We start from the raw sequence: 13,784 nt of genomic DNA on the forward strand, positions 1-13,784 counted from the left end.
GGGGACTAGAGGTAGTGTGTAGGGGACTAGAGGTAGTGTGTAGGGGACTAGGGGTAGTAGGTAGGGAACTAGAGGTAGTGTGTAGGGGACTAGAGGTAGTGTGTAGGGGACTAGAGGTAGTGTGTAGGGGACTAGGGGTAGTAGGTAGGGAACTAGAGGTAGTGTGTAGGGGACTAGAGGTAGTGTGTAGGGGACTAGAGGTAGTGTGTAGGGGACTAGGGGTAGTAGGTAGGGAACTAGAGGTAGTGTGTAGGGGACTAGAGGTAGTGTGTAGGGGACTAGAGGTAGTGTGTAGGGGACTAGGGGTAGTAGGTAGGGATTGGGGTTGTCTTGGAAGTGTGTACAACGTGTCTCAAAGAGGGGGACAGTGAGGACTGAATGTATCATGATCAGAGGGACTGTCATTGAGAGGGCAGTAGACTGGAAGTAATGGCATTCTCTCTGAGATGTCTCTGTGCCTCAAGGCAAGAAGAGAGATTACGTAAATCACTGGTAATGGGTCACCCAGTTTAGACAGGAAGTGGTTATTTCAGACTCAAAGTTTCTCATTGTTTTAGGATGAGCAGCCTTCAAAATGTCCATCCATGCCTCCAATACACTTCAAGCTTTTAAATAGAATCACAGCTGGTTATCTTTTTTTTTTAAACGAATTCAGGCACACCTTTAGAATCTGTAATATTTATAGGCCACGATACAGGCCTACAGCATAATAAAGCAGTGGTAAACTCACTGCTCTTAAAACACCCACACACTGTGGTTCTCTGACTAATCTGGGCTATTCACTTTATGAATGCAGGGGCAGCGTTGTTCCTACTATGAACTCTCCTCCTACTTAAGATAGCCTAATCCTCATATAAACCCAGTAGCCTATGTAAGACAATAGGGAAAGAATACAGAGATGTCTAATAAAATATTTGTATTATCATAGTTCAGATAATTTACATTAGAAGAGCAAGTTTTAGTAAACATGCAGTGAATACTCAATGGTGTTACTAACCGTGTAATAACATTATAATATCATTGCATATTGGCTAATACCAATGTAGTCTAGTATTGTGCATACCCTATCCCCCAAAACCGATGAGAGACAGGTACAGTAAGACAAAGACAGACTAGACTCACTGGCTGCTCAACAACAAAGGTGGGCAAATTTGTTTCACAAGCAGTGTCAGATTACAGGTATAGCAGAAGAGAGCCTAACTTGTTCCAAACAGGCCTAGCACACATCCTGGTGTTGAGACACGGACCAGAAACTATCAGAACAAAACCTGTTCTGAGTTGCATGACAGATTAAAATGATTCCCGTAAAGTTTAGTTGAGCCTTCCTCTTTCTATATCCAACATAATGCAACCCGGCATAGGACCAATGGAGATAAGGCTATAGTGTAAAGACGAGCCTCTGCTTAATGCACCTGCTGCGAGTGTCAATGATGCCATGCTGATAATGTAACATGATACACTATATAGACAGAAGTATGTGGACACCCCTTCAAATTAGTGGATTTGGTTATTTCAGCCACACCCATTGCTGACAGGTGTATAAAATCGAGCACACAGCCATGCAATCTCCATAGACAAACATTGGCAGTAGAATGGCCTTACTGAAGAGCTCAATGACTTTCAACGTGACACCGTCATAGAATGCCACCTTTACAACAAGTCAGTTTGTCAAATTTCTGCTCTGCTAGAGCTTCCCCAGTCAACTGTAAGTGCTGTTATTGTGAAGTGGAAACGTCTAGGAGCAACAACGGCTCAGCCACGAAGTGGTAGGCCACACAAGCTCACAGAACGGGACCACTGAGTGCTGAAGCGCGTAATACGTAAAACTTGTCTGTCCTCGGTTGCAACACTCACTACCGAGTTCCAAACTGCCTCAGGAAGCAACGTCAGCACAAGAACTGTTCATCGGGAGCTTCATGAAATAAATTTCCATGGCCGAGCAGCCACACAAGCCTAAGATCACCATGCACAATGCCAAGCGTTGGCTGGACTGGTGTAAAGCTCACCACCATTGGACTCTGGAGTAGTAGAAACACATTCTGTGGAGTGATGAATCACGCTTCACCATCTGGCAGTCAGACAGACGAATCTGGGTTAGGAGGATGTCAGGAGAACGCTTCCTGCCCGAATGCATCGTGCCAACTGTAAAGTTTGTTGGAGGAGGAATAATGGTCTGGGGCTGTTTTTCATGGTTAGGGCTAGGCCCCTTACTTCCAGTGAAGGGAAATCTTAACACTACAGCATACAATGACATTCTAGACGATTCTGTGTTTCCAACTTTGTGGCAACAGTTTGGGGAAGGCCCTTTCCAGTTTCAGCATGACAATGCCCCAGTGCACAAAGCAAGGTCCTTTCAGAAATGGTTTGTTGAAATCGGTGTGGAAGAACTTGACTGGCCTGCACAGAGTCCAGACCTCAAGCCCATTGAACACCTCTGGGATGAATTGGAACTCCAACTGTGAGCCAGGCCTAATCGCCCAACATCAGTGGCCGACCTCACTAATATTCTTGTGCCTGAATGGAAGCAAGTCCCCGCAGCAATGTTCCAACATCTAGTGGAAAGCCTTCCCAGAAGAGTGGAGGCTGTTATGGCAAGCAGCAAGAGGGGACCAACTCCATATTAATGCCCATGATTTTATAATAAGATGTTCGACGAGCAGGTGTCAACAAACACTACATGGCCAAAAGTATCTGCCACTTGCCCGCCGTGGTGCAGGTGTTTTTGGGGACAACCCAGACCTGGACATAAACGCAGATCCAGTCTCCAAAGATACCACAGTTGCCAACATTCACTGCCAGGCGATAGACTACATTCTTTCAACACCACTCCCTCTCCAGCCACGCAGGGCAGTCTGGATTTCCAGAGCAGAGCAGACAGACAATGCTTCGTATGACACAGAACATCCCACCAGAAAAAGTAAAAGTGTTGAGGCTAAATTATTTGCACATATCGTTCTAACAATTTAATGAAGAATGATCCCTTTGAAATTGTCGGTAGCTTCTTCTCGGAGGAAGAATTGTAGCTATAGAGGCTAAGACTTTCAGACAAATGCAGTTCCATTAGGTTGTATCATTGGTAATAATAACAGTGCCAGTTTGCTTTCAGGTAATAGCTGTCTATTTATTTCAAAAGGGCTGAATTATCAGTTACATGCGTAATAAACTAGTGTAGCAGCTTGCAAATGTCAAAGGAGGCACCCACCCCTGTCACTTGCACCATTTCCGTATTCACATAGTAACTAAGCAATGATTATCTCAGAGCCTATAACGCAACCTCGATAGTTGTATATTCAACACTTACATCCCATCCTTCACCAGAATAACACCCAAATTGTCGGGCGAAAAGCCATTTAACCCGTTTAGCTCTACAATGTTGCCAACAGATTGTAGAAAGATTTTTTGCGACATTGTAGCAGCCGAAAACCTATCAAGCAGGATAAGCAGAGATGCATGACGTGGGCAAATCAATGACAACCTAAGATTGTGTTAATGCCAGAACTTACCAAGTGCCACCTCGCAGGCTTTGCGCAATTGTGAATGATGAGACTTTTTAACCTCCTTGTCGGCCAGGATCTTCTCCAAAGCTCTTGTTAAAAACATGTTTTTCGTCTTTTTGCCCTCATACATGACGCACCAGAATTGGGGCGAGGAGCCTGTCCAAGGGGCAGCAGCCGTTTCAGACCGATGTATTCTGTTCGAGATGACAGCGGCAGTTTCTCTAACATACAGACATAAATAAAGACAGAAGGTGGGGTAAATCCCTCAGATTTCCATTAGCAACCTGCCTAGCTGCGCCATGTTGAAAGGAAGCGACGTCACGCACTTTAAAACTGGCCGCAGTGAGGCAGCAGGATGATCCAGGCAGCGGTTCAAGGAGCGGAAATGGAGAGAGAGAGAGAGAGAGAGAGAGAGAGAGAGAGAGAGAGAGAGAGAGAGAGAGAGAGAGAGAGAGAGAGAGAGAGAGAGAGAAGGGCTGTGTGTGTGTTTGTGCGTATGGTATAGGAATACTATACGCAACTTCTGGGAGCGCACGATGGTCTCCTTTTGAATAAATATTGTATACCTAATCATGATATTACGTTCATACTTGAGAAAAAGTAAAGACACCTTAATAGAAAATGACTTATGTAAAAGTGAAAGTCACCCAGTAAAATACTGCTTGAGTAAAAGTCTAAAAGTATTTTGTTTTAAATATACTTAAGTATCAAAAGTTAATGTAATTGCAAAAATATACTTAAGTATCAAAAGTAAAAGTACAGTTTTCCTGTCCTGCTAAGCATTCAAAATACTTTTGGGGGTCAGGGAAAATACAAAGTACATTATTTTCTTTAGGAATGTAGTGTAGTAAAATAAAAAGTTGTAAAAAATATATAGTAAAGTACAGATACCCCCAAAACGACTTAAGTAGTACTTTAAATTATGTTGACTTCATTACTTTACACCACTGTTGAAGAGCCATGATATTTAGATAGTCTTTTTTTAACTTAAAGCTTCCACTGTGACTATTGATTAGTTAAGTATAGGGTTTATTTCTGGTAATATTTCATGTATATAATAAGGGGCTATCAAACATAAGGTCAACAGCAGAGTTTGACAATAACCTGTGAGTCTTCATTCTGTAACATTTAACTGTAAGGCCATTTTTCACATTATAAGGTCATACACATCTAGACAATGGTCATGTGTTGTGACACCTTTACTAAGGCATACTGGGTTAAAGACAACCTCCTACTGGGGAACCTAAAGGGCACTCTGTAGAACCCTGGGTCCTCTCAACCAGAGGTGACACTTACCTGGACAGACCATTCAGAGAGGGGACCTATCTGACATTACAGTGGGAGCCATCCTGAAGAAACACCTGCACAATGAGGCCCATATCAGACTTCCTGAATAAGGCCCTCAATGATCAGTCAGGACAAACAAAAAATGAAAACAAAATGTATTTTTGTTGTTGTTGATGTTTAATCTAACAAACACTCATTAAACTAAGCACAACTAACATAATAGCTAGTTGTGCTTGATTACCAACAATGATGAGACAGCCTACAGGGATGAAGTGAGGACTCTGGGAGTGTGGTGCCAGGAAAATAACCTTTCTGTCACGTCCTGACCAGTAAAGGGGTTATTTGTTATTGTAGTTTGGTCAGGACATGGCAGGGGGTGTTTGTTTTATGTGTTTCGTTTTTTTGGGGTTAATGTTCTATGTTAGTCTATTTCTATGTTAGTTCTAGTCTTTCTATTTCTATGTTTAGTTTATTGGGTTGACCTTCAATTGGAGTCAGCTGTTCCTCGTTGCCTCTAATTGAAGGTCCTATTTAGTAGGGGTGTTTTTTCATGGGTTTTTGTGGGTAGTTTTGTGGGTAGTATTGTGTAGCTGTGTGCCTCACAGGACTGTTTCTTCGTCGTTGTTTTGTTCAAGTGTTTATTTTGGTTTTCTTCATAATAAAGAAGATGAGTATTCACATTCCCGCTGCGCCTTGGTCCCATCTTTACGACAAACGTGACAGAACTACCCACCACCAACGGACCAAGCAGCGGAGGAAGGAGCAGCAGCGGTATCTGGAATCGTGGACATGGGAGGAGATTTTGGACAGGGCAGGACCATGGTACCAGGCTGGGGAATACCGATGCCCTAAGGAGGAGCTGGAGGCAGCCAAGGTGGAGCGGCGCCATTACGAGGCATTATACGTGCCGATTGGCAAACCCGAGAGGCACCCCCAATACATTTTGGGGGGGCACACGGGGAGTGTGGCTAGGTCAGGCAATAGACCTGAGCCAACTCCCCATGCTTATTATGGGAAGCAGCGGATCAGAAGAGCGCCGGTCTATGCGGAAGTGTGCACGATCTCACCCATGCGCACGCACAGTCCGGTGCGAGCGATTCCAGCCCCTCGCAAGTGCCGTGCTAGAGTGGGCATACAGCCAGGTAGGAGTATGCCTGTGCAGTACATCTGGCCACCAGTACGTCTCCTAGGCCCAGGCTACCCTACGCCTGCTCTACGCACGGCAGCCATCAGGCCTCTGCACAGCCCAATTCGCCCTGTGCCAGCACTCCGCCCGTGCAGGGCTACTGTTACCACCCAGCCAGGACGGGTTGTGCAGGCTGTGCACTCCAGATCTCCAGTGCTTGTTCATGGCCCTGTGTATCCAGTTCCTGCTCCTCGCACTAGCCTTGAGGTGCGTGTCTCCAGTCTGGTACCTCCAGTACCAGCCCCACGCACCAGGCTTCCAGTGCGTCAGCCCAGTCCAGTACGTCCGGTTCCCGCTCCTCGCACTAGCGTTGGGGTGCGTGTCTCCAGTCTGGTACCTCCAGTACCAGCCCCACGCACCAGGCCTCCAGTGCGTCAGCCCAGTCCAGTACGTCCTGCTCCTGCTCCTCGCACTGGCCTTGAGGTGCGTGTTACCAGTCTGGCGCCTCCAAAGCCAGTCCCACGCACCAGGCCTGTAGTGCGCCTGTCCAGTCCAGAACTTCCGGAGACAGTTCCCCGTCCAGAGCTTCCGGAGACAGTTCCCCATCTAGAGCTTCTGGCGACAGTTCCCCGTCTGGAGCTTCCGGCGACAGTTCCCCGTCTGGAGCTTCCGGCGACAGTTCCCCGTCTGGAGCTTCCGGCGACAGTTCCCCGTCTGGAGCTTCCGGCGATAGTTCCCCGTCTGGAGCTTCCGGCGACAGTGCTCCATCCGGTGCTTCCGGCGACGTCCTACAGTCCGGAGCCTGCAAAGACGGCCCACAGTCCGGAACCTACGGAGACGGCCCACAGTCCGGAACCGACGGAGACGGCCCACAGTCCGGAACCGGCGGAGACGGCCCACAGTCCGGAGCCTGCAGAGACGGCCCACAGTCCGGAGCCTGCAGAGACGGCCCACAGTCCGGAGCCTGCAAAGACGGCCCACAGTCCGGAACCGGCGCAGCCAGAGTCGCCCTCCATTCCGGAACTGGCGCAGCCAGAGTCGCCCTCCAGTCCGGAACCGGCGCAGCCAGAGTCGCCCTCCAGTCCGGAGCTCCCAGAGTCACGCATCAGCCCGAGGTCTCCAGCGACGCGCATCAGCCCGAGGTCTCCAGCGACGCGCATCAGCCCGAGGTCTCCAGCGACGCGCATCAGCCCGAGATCTCCATCGACGTGCATCAGCCTGAGGTCTCCATCGACGCGCATCAGCCCGAGGTCTCCTGCGACGCGCCTTAGCCCTGAGCCTTCAGCGGGGGTGGACAGGTTAGGTTGGAGACAGTGACGGTGACGGTGACCACCCTCCCTTCCCTCCCTTTAGTTTGGGATTATTTTTGTTTTGGGGTTTATTTTTGTGTTTTTTTTGTTTGAGGTGCCTCCGGGGTCTGCACCTTTGGGGGGGAGGGGGACTGTCACGTCCTGACCAGTAAAGGGGTTATTTGTTATTGTAGTTTGGTCAGGACATGGCAGGGGGTGTTTGTTTTATGTGTTTCGGGGTTTTTTGGTTAATGTTCTATGTTAGTCTATTTCTATGTTAGTTCTAGTCTTTCTATTTCTATGTTTCGTTTATTGGATTGACCTTCAATTGGAGGCAGCTGTTCCTTGTTGCCTCTAATTGAAGGTCCTATTTAGTAGGGGTGTTTTTTCATGGGTTTTTGTGGGCAGTTGTTCCGTATTGTGTAGCTGTGTGCCTCACAGGACTGTTTATTCGTCGTTGTTTTGTTCAAGTGTTTATTTTAGTTTTCTTCTTAATAGGGAAGATGAGTATTCACATTCCCGCTGCGCCTTGGTCCCATCTTTACGACGAACGTGACACTTTCACTCAACGTCAACACAACAAAGGAGATGTTCGTGGACTTTAGGAAACAGCAGAGGGAGCACCCCCCCATCCACATCGATGGGACCACAGTGGAGATGGTGGAAAGCTTGAAGTTCCTCGGCGTGCACGTCACTGACAAACTGAAATTGTATTTATTTATTTTATTTCACCTTTATTTAACCAGGTAGGCAAGTTGAGAACAAGTTCTCATTTACAATTGCGACCTGGCCAAGATAAAGCAAAGCAGTTCGACAACATACAAAAACACAGAGTTACACATGGAGTAAAACAACATACAATCAATGATGCAGTAGAAAAAATAAATAAATAAATAAGACTATATACAATGTGAGCAAATGATGTGAGATAAGGGAGGTAAAGGCAAAAAAATGCCATGGTGGCAAAGTAAATAAAGTATAGCAAGAAAAACACTGGAATGGTAGATTTGTAGTTTGAAGAAAGTTCAGAGATAAAATATAAATAATATGGTGCAAAGGAGCAAAATAAATAAAATAAATAAATACAGTAGGGGAAGAGGTAGTAGTTTGGGCTAAATTATAGATGGGCTATGTACAGGTGCAGTGATCTGTGAGCTGCTCTGACAGCTGGTGCTTAAAGCTAGTGAGGGAGATAAGTGTTTCCAGTTTCAGAGATTTTTGTAGTTCGTTCCAGTCATTGGCAGCAGAGAACTGGAAGGAGAGACGACCAAAGGAGGAGTTGGCTTTAGGGGTGACCAGAGAGATATACCTGCTGGAGCGCGTGCTACAGGTGGGTGCTGCTATGGTGACCAGTGAGCGGAGATAAGGGGGGACTTTACCTAGCAGGATCTTGTAGATGACCTGGAGCCAATGTGTTTGGCGACGATTATGAAGCGAAGGCCAGCCAACGAGAGCGTACAGGTCGCAGTGGTGGGTAGTATATGGGGCTTTGGTGACAAAACGGATGGCACTGTGATAGACTGCATCCAGCTTGTTGAGTAGGGTATTGGAAGCTATTTTGTAAATGACATCGCCGAAGTCGAGGATTGGTAGGATGGTCAGTTTTACGAGGGTATGTTTGGCAGCATGAGTGAAGGATGCTTTGTTGCGAAATAGGAAGCCAATTCGAGATTTCACTTTGGATTGGAGATGATTGATGTGAGTCTGGAAGGAGAGTTTACAGTCTAACCAGACACCTAGGTATTTGTAGTTGTCCACAAATTCTAAGTTAGAACCGTCCAGAGAAGTGATGCTGGACAGGCGGGCAGGTGCAGGCAGCGATCGGTTGAAGAGCATGCATTTAGTTTTACTTGTGTTTAGGAGCAGTTGGAGACCACGGAAGGAGAGTTGAATGGCATTGAAGCTCGTCTGGAGGGTTGTTAACACAGTGTCCAAAGAAGGGCCAGAAGTGTACAGAATGGTGTCGTCTGCGTAGAGGTGGATCAGAGATTCACCAGCAGCAAGAGCGACATCATTTATGTATACAGAGAAAAGAGTTGGCCCAAGAATTGAACCCTGTGGTACCCCCATAGAGACTGCCAGAGGTCCAGACAGTAGGCCCTCCGATTTGACACACTGAACTCTGTCAGAGAAGTAGTTGGTGAACCAGGCGACGCAATCGTTTGAGAAACCAAGGCTACTGAGTCTGCCGATGAGGATGTGGTGATTAACAGAGTCAAAAGCTTTGGCCAGGTCAATGAATACGGCAGCACAGTATTGTTTCTTATCGATGGCGGTTACGATGTCGTTTAGGACCTTGAGCGTGGCTGAGGTGCACCCATGACCAGCTCTGAAACCAGATTGCATAGCGGAGAGGGTGCGGTGGGATTCGAAATGGTCGGTAATCTGTTTGTTGACTTGGCTTTTGAAGACCTTAGAAAGGCAGGGTAGGATGGATATAGGTCTGTAGCAATTTGGGTCAAGAGTGTCACCTCCTTTGAAGAGGGGGATGACAGCAGCTGCTTTCCAATCTATGGGAATCTCAGACGACACGAAAGAGAGGTTGAACAGGCTAGTAATAGGGGTTGCAATAATTTTGGCAGATAATTTTAGAAAGAAAGGGTCCAGATTGTCAAGCCCAGCTGATTTGTAGGGGTCCAGATTTTGCAGCTCTTTCAGAACATCAGCTGAATGGATTTGGGAGAAGGAGAAATGAGGGAGGCTTGGGCGAGTAGCTGTGGGGGGTGCAGTGCTGTTGAATGCAGTAGGGGTAGTTAGGTGGAAAGCATGGCCAGCTGTAGAAAAATGCTTATTGAAATTCTCAATTATAGTGGGCTTATCGGTGGTGACAGAGTTTCCTATCCTCAGTGCAGTGGGCAGTTGGGAGGAGGTGTTCTTATTCTCCATGGACTTTACAATGTCCCAGAACTTTTTAGAGTTGGAGTTGCACGAAGCGAATTTCTGTTTGAAAAAGCTAGCCTTGGCGTTTCTAACTGCCTGTGTGTATTGGTTTCTAACTTCCCTAAAAAGTTGCATATCGCGGGGGCAGTTCGATGCTAATGCAGAACGCCACAGGATATTTTTGTGTTGGTTAAGGGCAGTCAGGTCTGGGGAGAACCAAGGGCTATATCTGTTCCTGGTTCTAAATTTCTTGAAAGGGGCATGCTTATTTAAGATGGAGAGGAAGACATTTTAAAAAAAATAACCAGGCATCCTCTACTGACGGGATGAGGTCAATATCCTTCCAGGATACCAGGGCCAGGTCGATTAGAAAGGCTTGCTCGTTGAAATGTTTCAGGGAGCGTTTGACAGTGATGAGTGGAGGTCGTTTGACCGCTGACCCATTACGGGTGCAGGCAATGAGGCAGTGATCGCTGAGATCTTGGTTGAAAACAGCAGAGGTGTATTTAGAGGGCACGTTGGTTAGGATGATATCTATGAGGGTGCCAGTGTTTGCGGCTTTGGGGTTGTACCTGGTGGGTTCATTAATAATTTGTGTGAGATTGAGGGCATCAAGCTTGGATTGTAGGATGGCTGGGGTGTTAAGCATGTCCCAGTTTAGGTCACCTAGTAGCACGAGCTCTGAAGATAGATGGGGGGCAATCAGTTCACATATGGTGTCCAGAGCACAACTAGGGGCCGAGGGGGGTCTATAGCAGGCGGCAACGGTGAGAGACTTGTTTTTGGAGAGGTGGATTTTTAAAAGTAGAAGTTCAAATTGTTTGGGTACAGACCTGGATAGCAGGACAGAACTCTGCAGGCTATCTCTACAGTAGATTGCAACACCGCCCCCTTTGGTCGTTCTATCTTGTCTGAAAACGTTGTAGTTAGGGATGAAGATTTCAGAGTTTTTGGTGGACTTCCTAAGCCAAGATTCAGACACAGCTAGGACATCCGGGTTGGCAGAGTGTGCTAAAGCAGTGAATAAAACAAACTTAGGGAGGAGGCTTCTAATGTTAACATGCATGAAACCAAGGTTATTACGGTTACAGAAGTCATCAAAAGAGAGTGCCTGGGGAGTAGGAGTGGAGCCAGGCACTGCAGGGCCTGGATTCACCTCTACATCCCCAGAGGAGCAGAGAAGAATAAGTATGAGGGTACGGCTAAAAGCTATAAGAATTGGTCGTCTGTGACGTCCAGAATAGAGAGAAAAAGGAGCAGGTTTCTGGGGGCGATAAAATAGCTTCAAGGTATAATGTACAGACAAAGGTATGGTGGGATGTGAGTACAGAGGAGGTAAACCTAGGCATTTAGTGATTATGAGAGAGATATTGTCTCTAGAAACATCATTGAAACCAGAAGATGTCATAGCATGTGTGGGTGGAGGAACTGAGAGGTTGGATAAGGTATAATGAGCAGGGCTAGAGGCTCTACAGTGAAATAAGCCAATAAACACTAACCAGAACAGCAATGGAGAAGGCATATTGACATTAAGGAGAGGCATGCTTAGCCGAGTGATCAAAGGGTCCAGTGAGATTCAGACAGCTAGCCGGGCCATAGGTAGCAAGCTGGTGGAAGATGGGAGGGAGGTCTGTTTTTAGCCACCTCGTGCGTTTCCGTCTGTGGGTTAGTGGGGTTCCGTGTGGAAGGGGGGACCAGTCCAAGTTGGCAAAATAGTTAGTTATAGTGGCCCAAGAAAAGTGTCCGATAGACCTATTCAGATCGCAGCCGAAAAGACAGCTAACGATTAGCGGGCCGCAGATGGGCGATCAGGTTACGTCGCGACGGAGGGGCCAGTTGGATAACTCCCTCGGGCAGATAACGTCGGTGGTCCAGTCGTGAAGACCCGATGGGGCTCCGCATCGGCAGTAAAACGGGTCAGGATAGGTGAGTTGTAGCCCAGGAGACACTTCAGCTGGCTAGCTCAGGAATAGCCCAGGAGTGGCTGACAGAACTCTTCAGCTGGCTAGCTGGCTAGCTCCGTAATAATGTGTGTTAATTCCGTGACCGACGTTGCCAATAGTCACTCAGGTAGCAGATAGTTAGCTGCAAGATCCAGGTGTAAATGTCCAGAGCCTGCGGTAGAAATCGGGGAAAGGAGAGAGAATAGGTCCGGTATGCTCTGGTCTGAGTGGTCCACTCACGCAGACAGTGTGGTGAAGAAGGCGCAACAGCGCCTCTTCAACCGCAAGAGGCTGAAGAAATTTTTATTCTCACCTAAAACCCTCACAAACTATATCGAGAGCATCCTGTCAGGCTGTATCACCGCTTGGTACAGCAACTGCACCACCCGCAACCACAGGGCTCTCCAGAGGATGGTGCAGTCTGCCCAACACGTCACCGGGGGAAAACTACCTGCCCTCCAGGATACCTACAGCACCCAATTTCACAGGAAGGCCAAAAAGATCATCAAGGACAACAACCACCTGAGCCACTGCCTGTTCACCCCGCTATCATCCAGAAGGCGAGGTCAGTACAGGTGCATCAAAGCTGGGACCGAGAGACTGAAAAACAGCTTCTATCTCAAGGCCATCAGACTGTTAAACAGCCATCACTAGCATATAGAGGCTGCTGCCTAGATACATAGACTTGAAATCACTGTCCACTTTTATAAATGGAACACTAGTCACTTTAATGTCTACATATCTTGCATTACCCATCTCATATGTATATACTGTATTCTATACTATTCTACTGTATCGAATTCTATGCCGCTCTGACAATATTTGTATATTCTTAATTCCATTCCTTTGCTAGATTTGTGTGTATTGGGTATATGTTGTGTAATTGTTAGCTATTACTGCACTGTCGGAGCTAGAAGTACAAGCATTTTGCTTCACCCAAAATAACATCTGCTAAACACATGTATGTGACCAATAAAATTTGATGTGATTTTTGATTTGAACAAAATACTACAAAATACTACGCTTTTTCCTTTGTTTGGTACCTGCAATCAAGCCGTTTCACCAAAGGGACGGTGATGCTGCACTCTTGAAAGTGAGCCATGATGTTGTTTACTTGTTGAGAAGTGAAAGGCAACCAAAACTGCAGTGTCAGCTAAGGAAGGCACTATGGAAGAGAGTACCTGATCGCAATTGAAGCTAAAAGCTGTGATTTGCTCACTGGCACACAAAGTGCTGCTATTGAAAGTGGCACTCTTACCTTACCATTTTGCGTCTTAGATAAAAAATTATATGATAGAGAAATAATATGGTGGTAGCAAAGCATTTTGTGCTTTATTTAAGCCTAGAATGGAAAAACCCTGACACCTCTAAATCTGTCAATACTGGAACATCACCTGACAATTTTGAAGATGAACGTCTCTCTGTGTCTCGGTTGCTTTTCCAGAGCAACTACTAGCACTTTACACCCAGGTGGTAGGCAAGAGGGGACAATCCCACTACATTCTTACTAGTCTCACACATGCAGTCTCTCACACCCACACAGGATGTCTAGCAAAGAGACAGACAAAACATTCAGTACAAGGATCCTTCTTCGTTAATGATTTAGTGTTGTGACCAAGAGTGTTTTGGTGTGGCGGGGTGAGGGAGGGAGGGAGAACAACAACTTCAGAAGTAGAAAGAAACCGAACTCTGATCCATCTGGTGCCAAGTCATCATTGTCATCCACATCAAATTGGAACAGTAATTGATCCAAATGAATCTT

The 13,784-nt window shown here is 46.7% G+C and overlaps 1 protein-coding gene across 4 annotated transcripts in view; it reads right to left on the reverse strand.

The window, feature by feature from the left end:
- The window catches only part of LOC106579520 (brefeldin A-inhibited guanine nucleotide-exchange protein 1), a 112,738-nt gene extending 108,866 nt beyond the window's left edge, over positions 1-3,872 (reverse strand). For 2 of the 4 annotated variants that reach the window (XM_014159494.3, XM_014159493.3), the window contains exon 1: positions 3,504-3,872. In XM_014159494.3, coding sequence (XP_014014969.1) covers positions 3,504-3,627 — 124 coding nt within the window. In that variant the 5' untranslated portion in view covers positions 3,628-3,872. The remainder of the gene's footprint in view (positions 1-3,503) is intronic. The other 2 variants (XM_014159496.3, XM_014159495.3) reach the window with 1 other exon arrangement.
- Positions 3,873-13,784: the final 9,912 nt, after the last annotated feature.

The sequence above is a fragment of the Salmo salar genome, chromosome 19, assembly GCF_965601325.2.
Source record: "Salmo salar chromosome 19, fSalSal1, whole genome shotgun sequence".
In the NCBI taxonomy this organism is placed as follows: Eukaryota; Metazoa; Chordata; class Actinopteri; order Salmoniformes; family Salmonidae; genus Salmo; species Salmo salar.